The sequence below is a fragment of the Pan paniscus genome, chromosome 6 (genome assembly GCF_029289425.2).
Source record: "Pan paniscus chromosome 6, NHGRI_mPanPan1-v2.0_pri, whole genome shotgun sequence".
Lineage (NCBI taxonomy): Eukaryota > Metazoa > Chordata > Mammalia > Primates > Hominidae > Pan > Pan paniscus.
This window is the reverse complement of record NC_073255.2, coordinates 100015173-100031663: the sequence shown is the minus strand read 5'-3', so window position 1 is coordinate 100031663 and position 16491 is coordinate 100015173. Positions and strand designations below refer to the sequence as shown.

The 16491-nt window shown below is 34.2% G+C and overlaps 1 protein-coding gene across 4 annotated transcripts in view; it reads left to right on the top strand.

Annotated features, from left to right (window-relative positions):
* The window catches only part of CACNA2D1 (calcium voltage-gated channel auxiliary subunit alpha2delta 1), a 497098-nt gene that overhangs the window by 263966 nt on the left and 216641 nt on the right, over positions 1 to 16491 (top strand). For all 4 annotated transcript variants that reach the window (XM_008976325.4, XM_008976323.4, XM_008976324.4 and 1 more), the window contains exon 4: positions 9831 to 9890. In XM_008976325.4, the coding sequence (XP_008974573.1) occupies positions 9831 to 9890 (60 nt within the window). The remainder of the gene's footprint in view (positions 1 to 9830; positions 9891 to 16491) is intronic.

Here is a 16491-nt window from a genome sequence, read left to right as displayed (position 1 = left end):
TCTGAGATTTTGCCCTAATTGCAAGCTAACAAGCTAGCCGACCACAATTTCACAGACGCAGGAGACTCCCTGATTCAGACACAGTGGACCTTATGCCTCATGGCACAGTAGGTAGCGTGAGCTTTGTGTTCGCATCAGTATCTCTGGACTCTCAAACCCAGTGAGGTTGCTGCTGAATGACCCAAGGGCCTATGGTGTATACAATGGTATGTGTTACAGCTGATGAACCCTGAGCTTGGGAAACCCCAGTCATTTAAAGGGGTCTGCCAGGACACCGCACTTGCCGCAGAGGATCACTTTTATTTTTTGGGGCAACAAACAAATCTGCCCTCGCTCTGGAGGGAGACACTATCTCTATATTCCAAGGCTGTTTGCTATGCATTCTTGAAAAACTAGTCTCTCTTTGCCTCTGTTCATGTGACATGCAGAAACATGAGGGACCCAAGGAGAAATTTCTCTCAATGTGGTGATTGAAATTGGGACTAATTCAGAGGACTTGTATGGTCAAAACAATTCTGAAGTTTCTAGTCTCAGCGAAGGTATGCCCTTTCCAATAACTTTATTATGGAAAGAACTTAAGATGGCTTTTTTTTTTCTCTCAGGTGTATGTAATATTTTTTGGTGATAATAATTTTAAGGATTCAGTTTATTGACTTTATGACGAGTCTAACTTCTCTACATTAGTTTTTAATATATAATAGCTTCTGTTTATTGAATACTAAGCACATATCATACTTACCCCTTATAATACAAAATGATATATGCACTACTAAAATTCTCATTTTATAGTTGAGAAATTGTGGTAAAAGTTAATAATATGCTGCTGGTCATAAGTGGCAGAGCTATTTTTACTATATTATGCTTCCTTAGTTATTCATGGTAGTAAAAAATAATTGCTAGATATGTAAAGGAGCAGTCACATGGGACATAAAACAACCATTTTAGGTCAACTTAGGTTGGTGTTTATTTGTAGGCAATTTGGTTGTTATGCAAAGTGATTGAAGGCCTTTGGAATTAGTGTGACATACCAGAATGCAGTTCTCAAGCTGAAGAGATATTTGCATTCTCTGAGTGGATGATCTCCTAATGTAAATAGTTTGATGTTGTGACTTAATTTTGTGGGATTTTAGACTAGATTATCAGCAGGACTATAGTATTAGGAATGGTCCTCTTTTCTGTTTGTTTTTTTCCTCTCCACAGTCCATTTTCTCTCCCTTCTCCACACTGATTCCTTCCTGGGTTTTTGAATCTGCAGCAGTCAACATGTAGAGAATAAGGTAACTGAATAAGGTCTTAGAATTTTAGAATCTAAAATTCTAAGACCCCAGAGTGGAATTACATGGATTAGGGTGTATCCTTGCCACTTCCCTAGCCATATTCTACTACTTTTTAAGTGACAGGTAGTGTTGAGTTAATCTAGCAATTTTTAAGAATTAGGTGGTGATGTATGCTTGTCATGTGGGAGGACAGCTTTTGTGGCCAGAAAGTCACAGAATGTCAAAGTATTATAATACTGAATGACGATGACTTGGTGAACCTAGTTATAAATGTTGATACAACCTTGAAAATGCTTGGAAATGATTGTTTCCACATTTCCATACACACTTACTGAATGCCTACACTGTTCTGCACGTTGTATAAGACACTGGAGGTGCGCAGATGTGAAAGAACTGCTTCCTGCACTGGATGAACGCACATTTAGTGATTTAGAGGGAGAGCGAATTGAGTATAGCATGATGGGCCATGATAGCATGAGGTTATAGAACTAGTGAAGGGCATGGACTGTTTTGTTGTCTAAGGATAATTATATTGCTATTTAGAACAGTGCTTTTTAAAAAGTAACTCAATCCATATGTCTAATAGCTCCAAAATATTACCCTCTAGAAGAGTGTTCTCAAGGTTTATCTGTGGAAAAGGTGTAATATATTAAACGTAGATTTTCAGGAATGACACCAGCTATAGAATCAGAATCTTTGGATGATGGTGGGATTGGAGGGGTTTTCATGAGGTCCAGGTGTGTTCAACAAGTTCAACACGTAATTCATTGCAGGTGGCAAAACGTAGAGCTGTAAATTATATTCATTTGGACAACCTTTTATTTTGTGCTGTAGACCCAAAAGAAGGTATGATAATTGTTGTGTATTATTTATTTTCATACTGCTAAAAGGAGTTTTGTTCTCGCCAGATGATATCTCCCTTACCCTGCCTTCTGTATTTCAAGGGTCTTCCAATTTATTTGGAACTAATTACATCTCTGAAGATTAGATTTGAAGCTTTGTGGTTAATTTTGAAGTATTTCATGAATATGGCAGATCAGGTTGAAATCTATAGGACACACTCCAGAAGCTGTGAGGCGAAAGTTTTATTTTTCACTTGGCCACAGATCGAAAAATAAATGACTGGCTTTATTTCAGCAAGTTTTATTTATATGTTTTGCATATATTACACTCCCTTAAAGCTTAGGCTAGAAAGAGAAATCGTATTTCTATTATGAGATTTTTATTTCCCATAATCTGGCATGAAATCAGTGGTAAGAAAATGATAGCTATCAAAAAGAGTTAATCTGTATCCTTACATTATACCTTGTACATTATAAGATTTATCTGTAATGTGGCTGCAAAAATTTTTTAGCAAGCATAAGTAAAACATATAAACAGTGTTTAGTCATCTTTATAAGGGTGGGCTTGCTAACCTATAGCACAATAATGAGAGGGGATCAACATGTCTTTGGTTAAGTTGCCTTGCTTAAGTTATGATTTAGAATCTTTTAAATTGCATCATGAGTGCCTGTGAAGAAAGATTGATGGTCTCTTGATGGAGTGAAGGAATAGGTAGGTTTGTATTAAGAAATAATACCTATTCTACATTCTGTTAGTAAATATGCAATTGATGTATAAAATTTTGATGCTGAAAAAAATCTTAGAAATGGCTCCAGCTTAGTTTCCCTGAGGGGTTTTGTCCTCCTCCAGATATTATCTTAACTTTCCAAAACCTTCAGCAAATAATTTCTCATACACCATTGATTGTAATTTGTTCAATCCAAACCTTGAAAGGGTGATGGGTTTCTTCTTAGATAAATCATTCCTCATGAAACTTGTGGAATTTCTCTTTGCATGTAGCCTATTAGCAAGGAGAATCAACAATACCAATATCAGATGATATTTACATATTTTTTAAAAATACACTTCCAACCAATGCCTAAGGTTATATATCAATTTATTATGGTGATTGCTCTGTGTAGGGAAATTGGTCAGAAGAGGTGAATAAGGTGAACTTCAAGGTGATTTTTAATACTTTTTTTCTTACATAAAGTTATAAAGCAAATATAAAGATCAAGGTGAATTCTGGGGTGGTAGGCTCGAGACTATTTCTGTGCTTTTCAGCATTTTCAGCTTCCCCAATACCCTCCAGCCCGCCCCCCACCCCCCCGCCAAAAAAAAAAAAAAAATAGAGACCTGTAGCTAAATCTTGTCATTGACTAATGACACTATTTTTAGGATCCTTCCTGTCCTTTGAGATATTTGCATCATGATAGAAGCAGTACTTTAAAAATGTATTCTCCATGTGGCAGAGGCCACTGAAATAAAGTAAAATGAATAAAGCATGTATAGTTTAACTATTGAGAAAGCATCTGTAAAACACTGACCACATGATATTATGTGTGAGTGTATATGATGTGTATGGTATATGAATATAAGGTCCCTTTAGAAGCATAGTTGATAAAACTATGTCTTATATTTTTTATTCTGTGAACTTGCATATAACGAGCCTTAGTAAATGTTTATTGAATAGAAGCAAACACACTAGGCTTCTTGTCCTAGAAATAACTTTTCCCCTTAGTCAGGGTATTTATCTAGTTGCTACAATTATCAAATATTGAAATGTACCAAAGTTAACTCATCCTGGTTAGTCTGTTTACATTTTATAACTTTTAATCCTCAAATCCCAGTTTTCAGCCTGGCTTCTTTAGCTAACAGAACCTTTTCAGAGTACTAATAATATTTCTTTATAGAAACATTTTTAACAATCTGTAAGTACAGCACATGTGATTTAAACATACAGAGCAATTTCTCTGCACATTAAGATTTTCCTAGTAAAATCCTTGTTCACTAGGATATAACAAATTGTTAGAAGCCTTTGGTAGAATTCTGCTGAACATACTTGTTTATATGAATTTCAACTGCATTGTTTCCCATTATCTGGTTAAGGTTATTGGAAAAAGAACATTTTACCTTTGAGATGGAATATTATACTCAATATTCATGGAAGTATTATGCTGTTATGTCTGTTGAGGTCTTCAAGACTTCCTATCAGCATAAGAAATGCTGAAGAAATGTCACACCTTGCCTATACCCTTCCCCGCCCTTCAGAAAAAATAAGGTGTCACAGGCAGAACACAGTGATCTTCTCTGCTTTCTTATTCTATTTGTGGTAAAAATAAAATAAAATTGAACTTATTTTACTGAACTGAACTGTTGTATACCCTGAATTGCATATGCTTTTGGTTACCCTATGGTTTTATAGACCAGAGCTTTCCTGCAGGGTAAAATACAGTGAAAACTTAAGGACTACTAAGATTTTTTTCATTTATTTCGCTCATATTTACGTGTTGAAGAGGTCATTGGTGATTATAGTTCTGACATAGCCTATTCTACGGGTTCATGTTTGTCAGGTTCAAACGGAAGCAAAACTTTACTGAGTTTGTATTATGCTAGATATGTAGAATGCCAAGTAGAAAATGTAAGGTTAAGAAAATCCTAGATGCAAAATTGTTAGCTTTATTACCTAAAATTTTGTTGTTAGTGAAAAGCAGCACCAGAATTGGCAACCAGATCTGTCTGATTTACCAGTGCATGTTCATTGTACCATAGATCCAAAGTAATTGATTGTATCTGTAGACTTTTCTTTCGAACATTGAAGTCTGTTTATTCACCTAAGTCTGCTATTTTCAGTAGGTATTGTTAGAAAATTCAAATGATTATCCTGATCCTTTTGATATGCTAAGAACCGTTTGATGAAGATAGTAGGTGAAACTCCTAGAGTGATAATTGAATTGTCAACATAGGTATAATACAAGAATTTGCTAATCTTTATTGGGTGTTAACTGTTTGAAGATTAATCACATAACACATGCATATTTTATTTGGATTAGCTGTTGTAGATCTCTATTACCTTTTATTAAAAAGGAAAATCTTGACTTACATTAGCTGAAGAAATTGTTGTGAAATTTAGTGATATTTGCTTAAATGGTGTCTGTAAGTCAAATCTTTGTATATAAACAAGAGTACCAACATTATGGGAGTGTAACTGAACTGTTATATGATCCCTGATGATTTTTTTTTAAAGCTATCAAAAGAAAATTTCTCATAATTTCAGAAAGCAAATTTTATCTTTAACTTGCAATAAATTTGCAATCTAGGAAGCAAGTTACTTACATGTTTGGAAAATAGTCTTTTTTTTTTGGAAAAATATATGTGGATATTGATTAGGATAGTAGAATTATATCTTTATATACTGTATAATACTGCTTTTATAGAAGTTTATATCACCTGACAGAATTCAACGCTAATGGAAAAGATGAAGATATGACAAAAAGTAAAGGTTGAGAATGAATAGACCTTCAAGGGAGCTGATCTTTCTGTGATCTGATAAAACCTCTTCATTCTCTATCCTTCTCCCTGCAGACCACTGCATAGCAAAAGCGTTTTTACTGATTAGCAATAATCTCCCAGGATTTGAGGACAAGACCTGTAAAGATGGTTCCCAACTAAAATATGATTTTTGTTGTTGCTGCTGGCTTTGTTTTTCATTTTTTAGTAATTTCTAAAACCTTGCTGGGGATTTTTTTATTAACCTAAAATTGAATTCTAGTGTTTTGGTTTTGATATTACTCTGTCTTCATATATACTCTGATGAGTTTTATGGGAATCTAAAGAATGGTCTTGTGGAAGGAGCATAAGCTTTGGAGTCAGAAAGTCTGGGGTCAAGTCTATTTTGTTATAGTTGTAAGTCCTTAAAACCTTTATAGTGATTTTCTATTTTAAATGTTCAAACCAATAAGTAGGTAGGGATGTATACATTCTTAACACATCTATTACTTTTTATAAATACTTATTTGGTATCCAAAGGATTTTCATATATACATGTGGTATCTCATTTACAATAAAGCCATTTAATAAACCTTGCTGAATATCGTAATATTAGCAGAATTAAGCTTCAAATTTTTCTCATAGGTATTCATTGTAATCCAGGTTTTTTATTTCTGTGTGGTGCTCAGTCTGGTTTTAAGGTCTGATACTATATTATGCTGTGCCATAAATCAGAAAAGTGTTCTGTTTTTTATTTTTTTTTCTGAAGTAAGTTATTGTTACAGGATATACTTATATAGCCGACTATGGAAACAGGGATGTTCTGTTGAGCAGATACTCACATTTTATTGGGTATTTTGTGTCTCTCTTTTTTTTTTTTTTTTTTTGAGACAGGGTCTTGCACTATAGCTCAGGCTGTAGTGCAGTGGTACCATCATAGATCACTGAAACTTTGAACTCCTGGATCCAAGTGACCCTCCTGCCTCAGCCCCCTGAGTAGCTGGGATGATAGGCATGTGCCACCATGCCTGGCTAATTGTGTTATTTTTTTAGAGACAGGATCTCACTATGCTGCCCAAGCTGGTCTTGAACTCCTGGCCTCAAGAGATTTTCCCGCCTCTTCTTCCCAAAGTATTGGGATTACAGGCATGAGCCATGTGCCTGGCCTTTGACAGCCTTAACACAATTCACCAGTGCCATTTAATGGTAGCTCATTAGCTTTAAAAATAAAATGTCACTTGACCAAAACAGAAGTGAATTAAAGGCTTAAAGTGTCTGGAAGACATGTCGGTTTTCTATAAGTAATGACCGGCTGGTTTTTAGCACCACCCAGTGACTGTTGACTCTAGTCCCGAGATAGACTAAGTATCTAAACTTTAGTATTATATGCTTTGTCATGAAATTTGCTAGGTAAAAATATTTATTAATTTCTTCATGAACAAAGAAATTAACAGGAGTAGAGTTTTCATGATTATATATTTCTAAAATTCCAACCTGGGGATATGAAATTTAGCAACTTTCAAGCTTCAGACCAGCCTTTTAAAATACATAACTTCTTTGGTATACATAACTTCATGCCTTTATTTTTCTAAAAACTTTTTCAGAGTCTTGTAATACAGGGCATTTACTTTATAAAATTAGTGTTCAAAATACATATAAATAAAGCTGATTTGGACTATCTTCCTCCTAGGGAATTGTGTTATAGTTTGTTGCCACTGTTATTCTGTTTCTCTGGAAATAGTTAACTGTGATGATTACTGTCACTATAACTTACTAAACATGGATTATGTTCATGTCATAAGCCACGTGATTCTGGGTCAGATCAGTTGAATTGCACTTTCTCATGCACTCCCAAGGAGGAAAGATCTGGTAGAGTTAACAGCTGGTACCTTGGAAACTGCATAGCCCTGTGGGTGAATGCTCACTAGTGTGTTTTGTTTGCTGAAACAGCATCTTCCTGTGTATTCTGAAGAAAAAACTTAATATTCTTCTCTAAGACACAAAGACATTTTAGAGTTCTAATGTTTCTTAATCTAAAAAGGTTTAGTATTTTATTCAGAATTTTGTTTAAGTTCCAGAAATTTTTTTTTTGCCCATACATGTAAAAGTTTAGTTACTATTATTATACTGCTTTTTTTTTTTTTTAAATGGGGGAAGATTTACATTGCAAATTTTGTCAAGGGCATGTCTTTGGCCAGGCAGGATGGCTCATGCGTGTAATACCAGCACTTTGGGAGGCTGAGATAGGAGGATAATTTGAGGCTAGGAGTTTGAGACCCCATCTTTACCAAAAAAAAAAAAAAAAAAAGCCGGGTTTCTTGATGCAAACCTGTAGTCCCAGCTACTTAGGAGGCTGAAGTGAGAGGATCACTTGAGCCCAGGAGGTCAAGGCTGCAGGGAGCTATGATTGCACCACTGTACTCCAGGCTGGGAGACAGAGTGAGACCCTATATCAAAACAAAGAAAAAAAGAAAAAGCCTTCATGCTTATTTTCTCATTCTATCTTCTCTTTCCTTATCTTCCCATACTGAAGTGTTTCTATAGAAGAGTTGCTTCCATTTCCATTCCTTTTGCCATTTTATTCATGTTTTGCTTCATTTTTCATTTGAAGTTGAGTTTCTAAAAGTATTATGATGCAGTGTTCCTGAAATGTATATGCTTGTCTTTTGGCTTTGCTGTTTAGTTTTTTGTTTTTGTAGGGAGAGGGAGCCGCCTTTTGGTTACTCTATGTGGTACAATTTCTAACATTTCCTAGCTTCTTATGTACTCCATTTCTACCTAGTAGTGAAAAACAAAACCATTGTCCTTTTGTCACACTATGATAGATTTTCACTTCAATTTAGCTTTGGGACTGTTAAATTGAGATCTCCCGCTAGGCAATATTACAGAGTCACTGATAAAACCTATGCAACAGCTTAGAAAAATAAGTAGATTATAATAAATCACAGGGATAGAAGCCAATACATTAATATAAAAACTGGTCTAGAAGGATGTTTATCCAGTGTAGACTGGACCTCCACAGGAAGAACTTATGCTAAGGAATAGTTCATAGATCACAAACAGCATCAATCAATAAATGACTCTGAGATTTGTAATTTTTTAAACCTAACCTGATAATTTCTATACCTTAATAAGTGAGTTTAGTATATTTATTACATTTACTTTCCTGTTTGCTCAGTTTTATCACTATCTTCTAGCTGCATAAGGCAAACCACAAATAAACTCAACACTGCACTATTTTCTCTAGGGGATCCAGGGAGAAAACAGAACCATTACTCTTTGAAGTTGATAGTTGACATATATATTGTTTACTTTGTGCCAGGCACTGTTCTAAGCACTTTGTAACTCATTTAGTCCTTCCAATAAGCCATGAGGCAGGCTTCCACATTACTCACATGAGAGAATGGGAGAAGAGTCTTAACTTTTCCCAAGGTTGCACAGCTAGTAGTTTGCAAGGGCTGATATTCAAATCTAGGCAGTCGGGTCCCCAACTCTGTGTTCCTAACCATTAAATGTCACTGTCTTATGAAAGCCTATCACATGGAGAACATCATAGTGAAGTTGAAAAATAGAAAAGTCTAAAAGCTACTGGAATAGGGGGAAAAAAGTTTATAAAAAGTGATTGGCAGGCTGACACTAGCAATGTCATCTCCCACTGAACTTAATGGAATAGCATTTCGAAAGTGCTATAGGAAAATAAATTGGCTTATAATTCTTAACTACTTTAGCATACACGATTGAAGGTGAAATAAAGCAATTTTAAGATGCACAAATCCTTTATCAAAGATTATCGCTGAAAGAACTACTAAAGATGTACTTCATCAAAGGGGAAGTTATTTCAGCTTTTGTGGCTTTTGGTAAAAACTCAATATGCATTTAAGAAGGTGCCTAGTACATTGTTTAGTGCATATTAATCTCTCAATGTCATTTTTTAAGAGAAATGTATGCTCCAAAGCACTCCAAAGAAAGCACTCATAGAGGACACTATAGCTGAGGTTGGCAGAGGTAACAAACTTAATGGTATTCAAGAATAGTATATTATTTATATTGCTGAAGAGTAAATATACATACATCAACTTTAGTAGGTTAGATTACTAAATGATTTAGAATTTATGAATCATAAATAAGGATCATCTTCTGCTTTGTATGTCCTCAAAATTGATTAGAAAGCCCAAGCATTTTATATAACAATTCCATATTATGTGTTCGTTTGAATTCTAAGATTTATTGTTTGTTTTTCAGCGCCTGGCATTGGAAGCGGAGAAAGTTCAAGCAGCTCACCAGTGGAGAGAAGATTTTGCAGTAAGAACCCCTTTTAACTACTTGATTTAAATAGCTTGACATACTGTGTATGGATAATTACATTCATATTAAAATACATTTTAATGATGGAATCTTATGATGTTGTGGGATTAAAAATAACCATACTTGTTGCTTTTTAAAGAAATTGCTTTTGGGTAATCAGGGCCAATTAAGTTAGCCAAAATGTACTTTATGTTCCATATTACCAAAAAAAAAAAAAAACAAAAAACAAAAAACCCTTTAAAACCCTTGAAATGTTCTCCCATAATTAAAGGTACATTATTTATAAAATACATTAAAAATAGCATTAAATTTTAATATCTGAATAATTTTTGTCGATATTATGAATATACAAGTTGGAAAAAGTTGCTTTTAACTACTTTGAGTTTGTAAGAAGCAGTATACATATTACAATCACCTTGATGGTGGGCAATATGATGAAAGTGAGAATGAATATATTCAACTTCTTAAAATTTAATTTGCTTCACTTTAGCTAGAAGTAATCTCTCTTCTACTCTGGCCTACTTTGAGAAATGTCAGCTGACATTAGCAGTTGCATGGTTTTTTTTTTCTTAATAAACTTGTTTTATGAACTAAGAGTTACTAGTTTATAGAAATAGCAGAAATTCTCCTTGTGGTAAGGTCTGCATATCTATCATTTATCTATCCTCTTATAACCAAGGGGCACAGTAAAAAAAAAAAAAAATATATATATATATATATATATATATATATTTCCTTAATAATCAGAAAGTACTTCTGTTACATACTTGAGTGATTACAGTTGTAGTGAAAGAAAATCTTTATAATTTCTGATCACAGAAAACTTCCAGACAACTCATTTTGGGGATATAAACAACTGCCCTCTACCTTCCCACATTTAAAATAGGTTTAGAATGTGAGCGACAGCTTAATTGCACTCTTTGCAAAGCAAAAGTCTCAAATTTGAAGGTATGTAGTTGTGCTTCAGTAGACACTAAACTGAGGTTTAAGAATTAGCACTTCTTTGTGTTTGTATGATTATGTTGAATATCAAAGGAAAATGCACTAAATGATATTTAATTCATGTATATAATAGTCTTCCATTCTTGATACTTGTGATATTTATTTTTTACTGTTTATCACTAATTTATATATTTTAAACAGTTTACTAATGAGAGACTCTATTTGACAACTGCCAGTTTGTTTGATTCTCTACTAAACTGATCATATCACTTAACTTGATTGGTATTACTATTATGTAGGTATTGGCTTTGTCTACAACCTTTATCATACACAGGTTAATAAAGATCAATTTGCTATCCATGATATATTAAGGAAAAAAATCAATGATTAAGCTAAAAACATAAGCTCCTAGAGCATCGAGCAAACTGTAAGCTCATCTAGTGAATGAACAGGCTTACAATATACTTAGTTGCTTTTAGATAAAAACGATTTTTTTTTTGTTTTTGCAAATAGGGAAAAAGCAGCAAAACAAATCTAGCTAAATATGTGTTTGATTAACAACATTAAATATAAATTACTCTTCCCTTATCTCCCACAACATAAAGCGTGCATGGTAAAAGCAGTGTAAAGTCATAATAGATGTATGGCTAGATCATGTATTCTGCCTAGCATAGATATAATACCCTTGGTGCTGTTTTAGTTTGAATCTTCAGTAATTCGGAGAACTCAAAACGGACACACAAACTCAGCCTCTGAAATATATAGATTATACATTCCCTGTTCAAAGCACCCTTTTTCTTTGCCTTAAATTCATTTGGTAGTATTTTAAGTAGTCATTTATTAGTTGTATGTTGTTTTCACTTTTCTAAAGAGCAATAATGTGGGAAAAAATAACTTGGCAAGTAGGGTTGTAGTAATGCCTATATCATTGTTGTTTCATTTAACTATTATTTATTAATTTCTAGACATAAGGTTTCATTTCCTAGATATATTGTGAACTCTTTAATATTGGGCGCATTAACACTAACATTTGGCAATTATTTTGTTTTCTATATTGAGGTAATGGGGTAACTACAACACAAACACAATACAAAAACTCTAAATTCAAGTTTGCTATTACCATATTTTATTGAATATAAATCATCAATTGTAAGGCACTTAGTCATTCTATTTATTTTACTTATTTCTAAGAGAAAGCCACATGGCCGGGCATGGTGGCTTACACCTGTAATCCCAGCACTTTGGGAGGCCAAGGTGGGTGGATTACTTGAGGCCAGAAGTTCAAAACCAGCCTTGTCAACATGGAGAAACCCTATCTCCCCTAAAAATACAAAAATTAGCTGTGCGTGGTGGTGCATGCCTGTAATCCCAGCTACTTGGTAGGCTGAGGCAGGAGAATCACTTGAACCTGGGAGGTGGAGGGTGCAGTGAGCCAAGATCATGCCACTGTACCACTCCAGCCTGGGCAACAGAGAGAGACCTCATCTCCCCCGAGCCCCCACCAAAAAAGCCACTTAAATTATGATGCATCAGCAATTGTATGCTGTATTCTTAGAGATGTCAAAAAGTGAAAAAAATTATCTTGAAATGTAACCCTTATTTTCTACTTTTTTGGTGCCTATATCCAAGTAGCAGTACTGCTAAAAATCATTGTGCAAGAGGACAAATCAGTCCCACAATAATACAAAAGCCATTACTAAATCTTCTATGGTGAAATAGAAAATGAATTATTTGCCCAGTAAGTATTAGGAATTCTTAGCAAATAGTGGTCACCATGTGGGAGAATTCTTGAAGAAATTCTGTTCCTAATTTCCCCTTTGGTTACCTCACAATTTATGTAGGGCTTATCAACATACTGATTGACATCAAAAGAGACTGTTAAAGGGAAAACAAGTTAGACCACTTAGAGTCCTGTCAACTCATTTCCTGAGCATCCTTCCTGAAGGACCATGAATGATGTTGACAGGACACACGTCTGTCACAGTTTGCACATTGAGAATTGCTATTTCCCATATCTTACCTTGGCAGCCATACATAGTCTTTATGATAGCCCTTCCCTTTGAAATGCCATAGAGTGATAGAAGGTTTAGATAGTGGTCGTTTTTGTGCTTGGAGAATAGAACCTCAATGAAGACTATCTAATCTTAAGACTCAAATAAGTAAAAAGTACAAAAATAATACATTCCTCTCAGCTTTTTTTTTGTTCCTAATAAACTAGGTGGTGCTTTAGTGCACAGATACAGCAAGGTTAAATAAATCCTTCAAGACCAGAGCAGAATACAGTTCAAATTCGTGGTTGAAACTTAGAAATCATTAACATTAAATCTCTTGTTTTGTGAAAGCACACAAAACAATTGTAAATTTTCTCAATATTTTAACCAAACATTTAAAAATGGTTAATTTGAAGATAAATTTTATCATCTTTCAAAAGGTCCTTCTTTTAAACTTTATAATTCTTACATCTTTTAAGGTATTTAACAATGTGCATCAGTGCAATATTTCTTTAATGCCATCCTTTAATAATTTAACACTAAGATGATTTAGAAGGCAGACATAATTTCCTAAAAGGTACATTAACATTTCAAAGAGCAATGTAATATTCTGATTCTTCCCTCAAGTGTAAGTAGGCAAGTTTCATTAATATTACTTAGGCAAAATGTTGATTAACCTTCCCTACTGTGTAATGTTGAGAAATCTCATGAACAACAAGAACAAAAGGCAAAGCACTAATATGCTGGCAACAACAAAGGACTCATGCAATTCACACTCTCTCACAGCTCCATTCAGTTCTCAACTGAATATACAATTGAGGGGACAAAGGGCGTACACCCTAAATGGATTAAGATTTATGTGGTCATGCATTTACAAGTTCAAACTAATATTTGTAAATAAGCTATGTCTACCAGCTGCCTGCTAGGTCTCCATACAACTTATGGGTGTTAAAGGTGACATTTCATGTCACTTATGATGGACAAATTATTCTATTAAGGGCAGGTGGGAGAAGCAAAAAAGAGCTTGGAAAGCTAATTGTTCCGCATGAAATAATTGCTATTTCTACCAAACAGATCTTTTCCAATTGCATTTCAAATCTCATTTGATTGCATTGCAATGGTTGGTTAACTAAAGCAATTTTGTTTCCAACGAAGCTTGCAATATTAATTGTACTTACACATGTATAAACATAAGGGGTGTCTAATTTGTATTTTAATAAGTAGGATCTTTATGTATGGCTTATTAGCACCAGCTTGTTACCGTGCAGGCAGAGTACAGACGTCTAGAAATTGGCTGGTAAATAAAACATTTGAAGAGTCCCTTTTAGCTTCAGCTTCACAAAGTAAATTAGAAGGTGAAAATGTTTCTAGTGAAGTTCTACGTTATTGAGTGTCCGTCAGGCTAATTTAGTTCTCCAGTTATAGCTTTAATTTTATAATATTAAAATTACTTTGCCAAATCATATTTTGAAATGTTGATATTTTAAATTTTGTGTTGATGCGAGTTAAACTAATAGGCACCGGCATTATGTATTTAATCATTTCATCTAGCCTTATTCATTTCATGAAATTGCATCGTTTTTATTGATTGTAGCAGAAACACTTTTGAATATGTGGAATGGGAAAACACACTGTATTTGTTTTACTTAGAATCGAAGACAGTCACTTGGTATGAGGTCTTGGATATTGAAAGAACTGACTTTTAGGGATAAACAGTGAGAGCGTAGCATTGTCTTAATGAATAAATAAGTGAATTTTAATAGATCACCAAAATGATTTTAGGCTCTGGCTTTATTTAGTCTTTCTTAGTTTCCACCTTTGGTTGAAACACTCTTGAAATCAAGAGCTTGCATATTTTAATGTTTTTGCAACATTTCTGCTATGTAGGGAAACAATTTTTTGTTACGGCTTTTTAAGAGTCTTGAGACTTTATCTTCATCATAAAGATAGATTAAAAGCCATAATGCAAAACTCATTTACCCCAAAATTCTGGAAAACCAATGTAATGTAAAGGAGTCAGGCGTATTTGTGTGCCTTACTGTTGTTGTTCATGCATACGTATAAATGCCATGGTAAGAGTATTACAACACCAGCGTAAAAAATATTAACCATGGGCTTTAAATTGTTAGTTATGCTGGGTGATAACCTATCTCTTTTGTTTTTTATATTGAAAAGAAGCAAAATATTTAATCATTAATTACCTAGTCAAAAACACTGGTTTCACAGTTAACAATTTTTAATATTTTCTAATGATTTTACTGACCTCACTTTCCATTTCTATTAAAGCCAAAATGACAATAGTACGTGATAGTACAGTGGAAGCCCCTGCAGTCAGACATCATGATGATATGTCCTGTGATAAAGCACATGTAGATATAAATGAGGCTGGGTAAATTTCCTTCTTTCTCTTCCTTCCCTCTCCTCTCAGGAAAGGAGGGAAAAGTTAAAAGAGGACAAACACCCTTGGCTTAGGAAATGGGGAGGTAGAAGGTGGTTCTCTATATTTTCAGGACCAATCCGCTGCTTCAATATCCTGGGATTGAGATGATGAAAATAGTGCTAAATTATTGGGAGATTCCTGGGATTGCTGCCAATGTCCTAAAAATTTCAGCCATGCAGAGCTGAATCATCCTCATTGATGTTTAGTCTGGAGTAGATTACTGCCACCAGCTGGTACCAAATTGCAGCTGTCAAAAGAGGGTTTTTGAACTCCAATTTCATTAGTAACTTGAGCTACATTTTATTAAAATTGTTGTATACTGCTTATTTGCATTAAAATGGGAGTGTACTGTATTTCTGAACTGCAAAATAAAGAAAAATTGAGAAAAAATACATAAGCATTACAAATTACTGCAATTTGCATTTAATGCATAATCTAAGAAGATTTACTCCATATACGTATTTCCATCCATTTCATATCCTTGTTCAAAAATCTTCAGTGACTCTCCATTTATTAATAGCATATATTTAGGGTATATTAAGCCCTTTATGACCTGGCCCCATCTAGCCTTTCCTAAATTTTGTATTGCATAATCTCTCCAGCAGCTATTACTCCTGTCCTGAAATTCTAAGCTCAAAGCAGAGTAAATGACTGGACATTTCCCTAGAACAATATTCTTTTCTTCACTTTCAGACCTTTTGATAATCTCTGCCTAGAAATCTCTTCTTTCTCCAATTTCTTCATATTTTTGATCAACCAATGTTAGATTTTTTGTCTAACAATGTTCTTTCTGTTTTATATGCTCCCCAATGCCCAATATATGTTTAATTCAAGTATAGCTCACTGTGTAGTTTTCCTTTCTTCACTTTTAACTGCTAAAATATAAACTTCTTGGGGATAAAACCGTGGCTAATGCATTACTAAGAAAACCATAGTCTAGTCCAATATATGCCAGAGTGGCCTACATACAATTTTTAAATTAAAAATAATTACTTGTAGTATTAGGATATCTGTTTTTGCTTGTAAGCATTATTGACAATATTACTGTGGAGATAATGAAAATTTGAACTGGACTTTTACATGTCTGAATATATTTGTACACAGCTTTGGTATAGTCATGGCGCCTCAGTCTTGGAGTTGTGCAAATCTACTTCAGATTTTAGCTCTGCCAACAACTTGCTGTGCACTTTTAGCAAAATAATAGTCTATTTGAATATTAATTTTT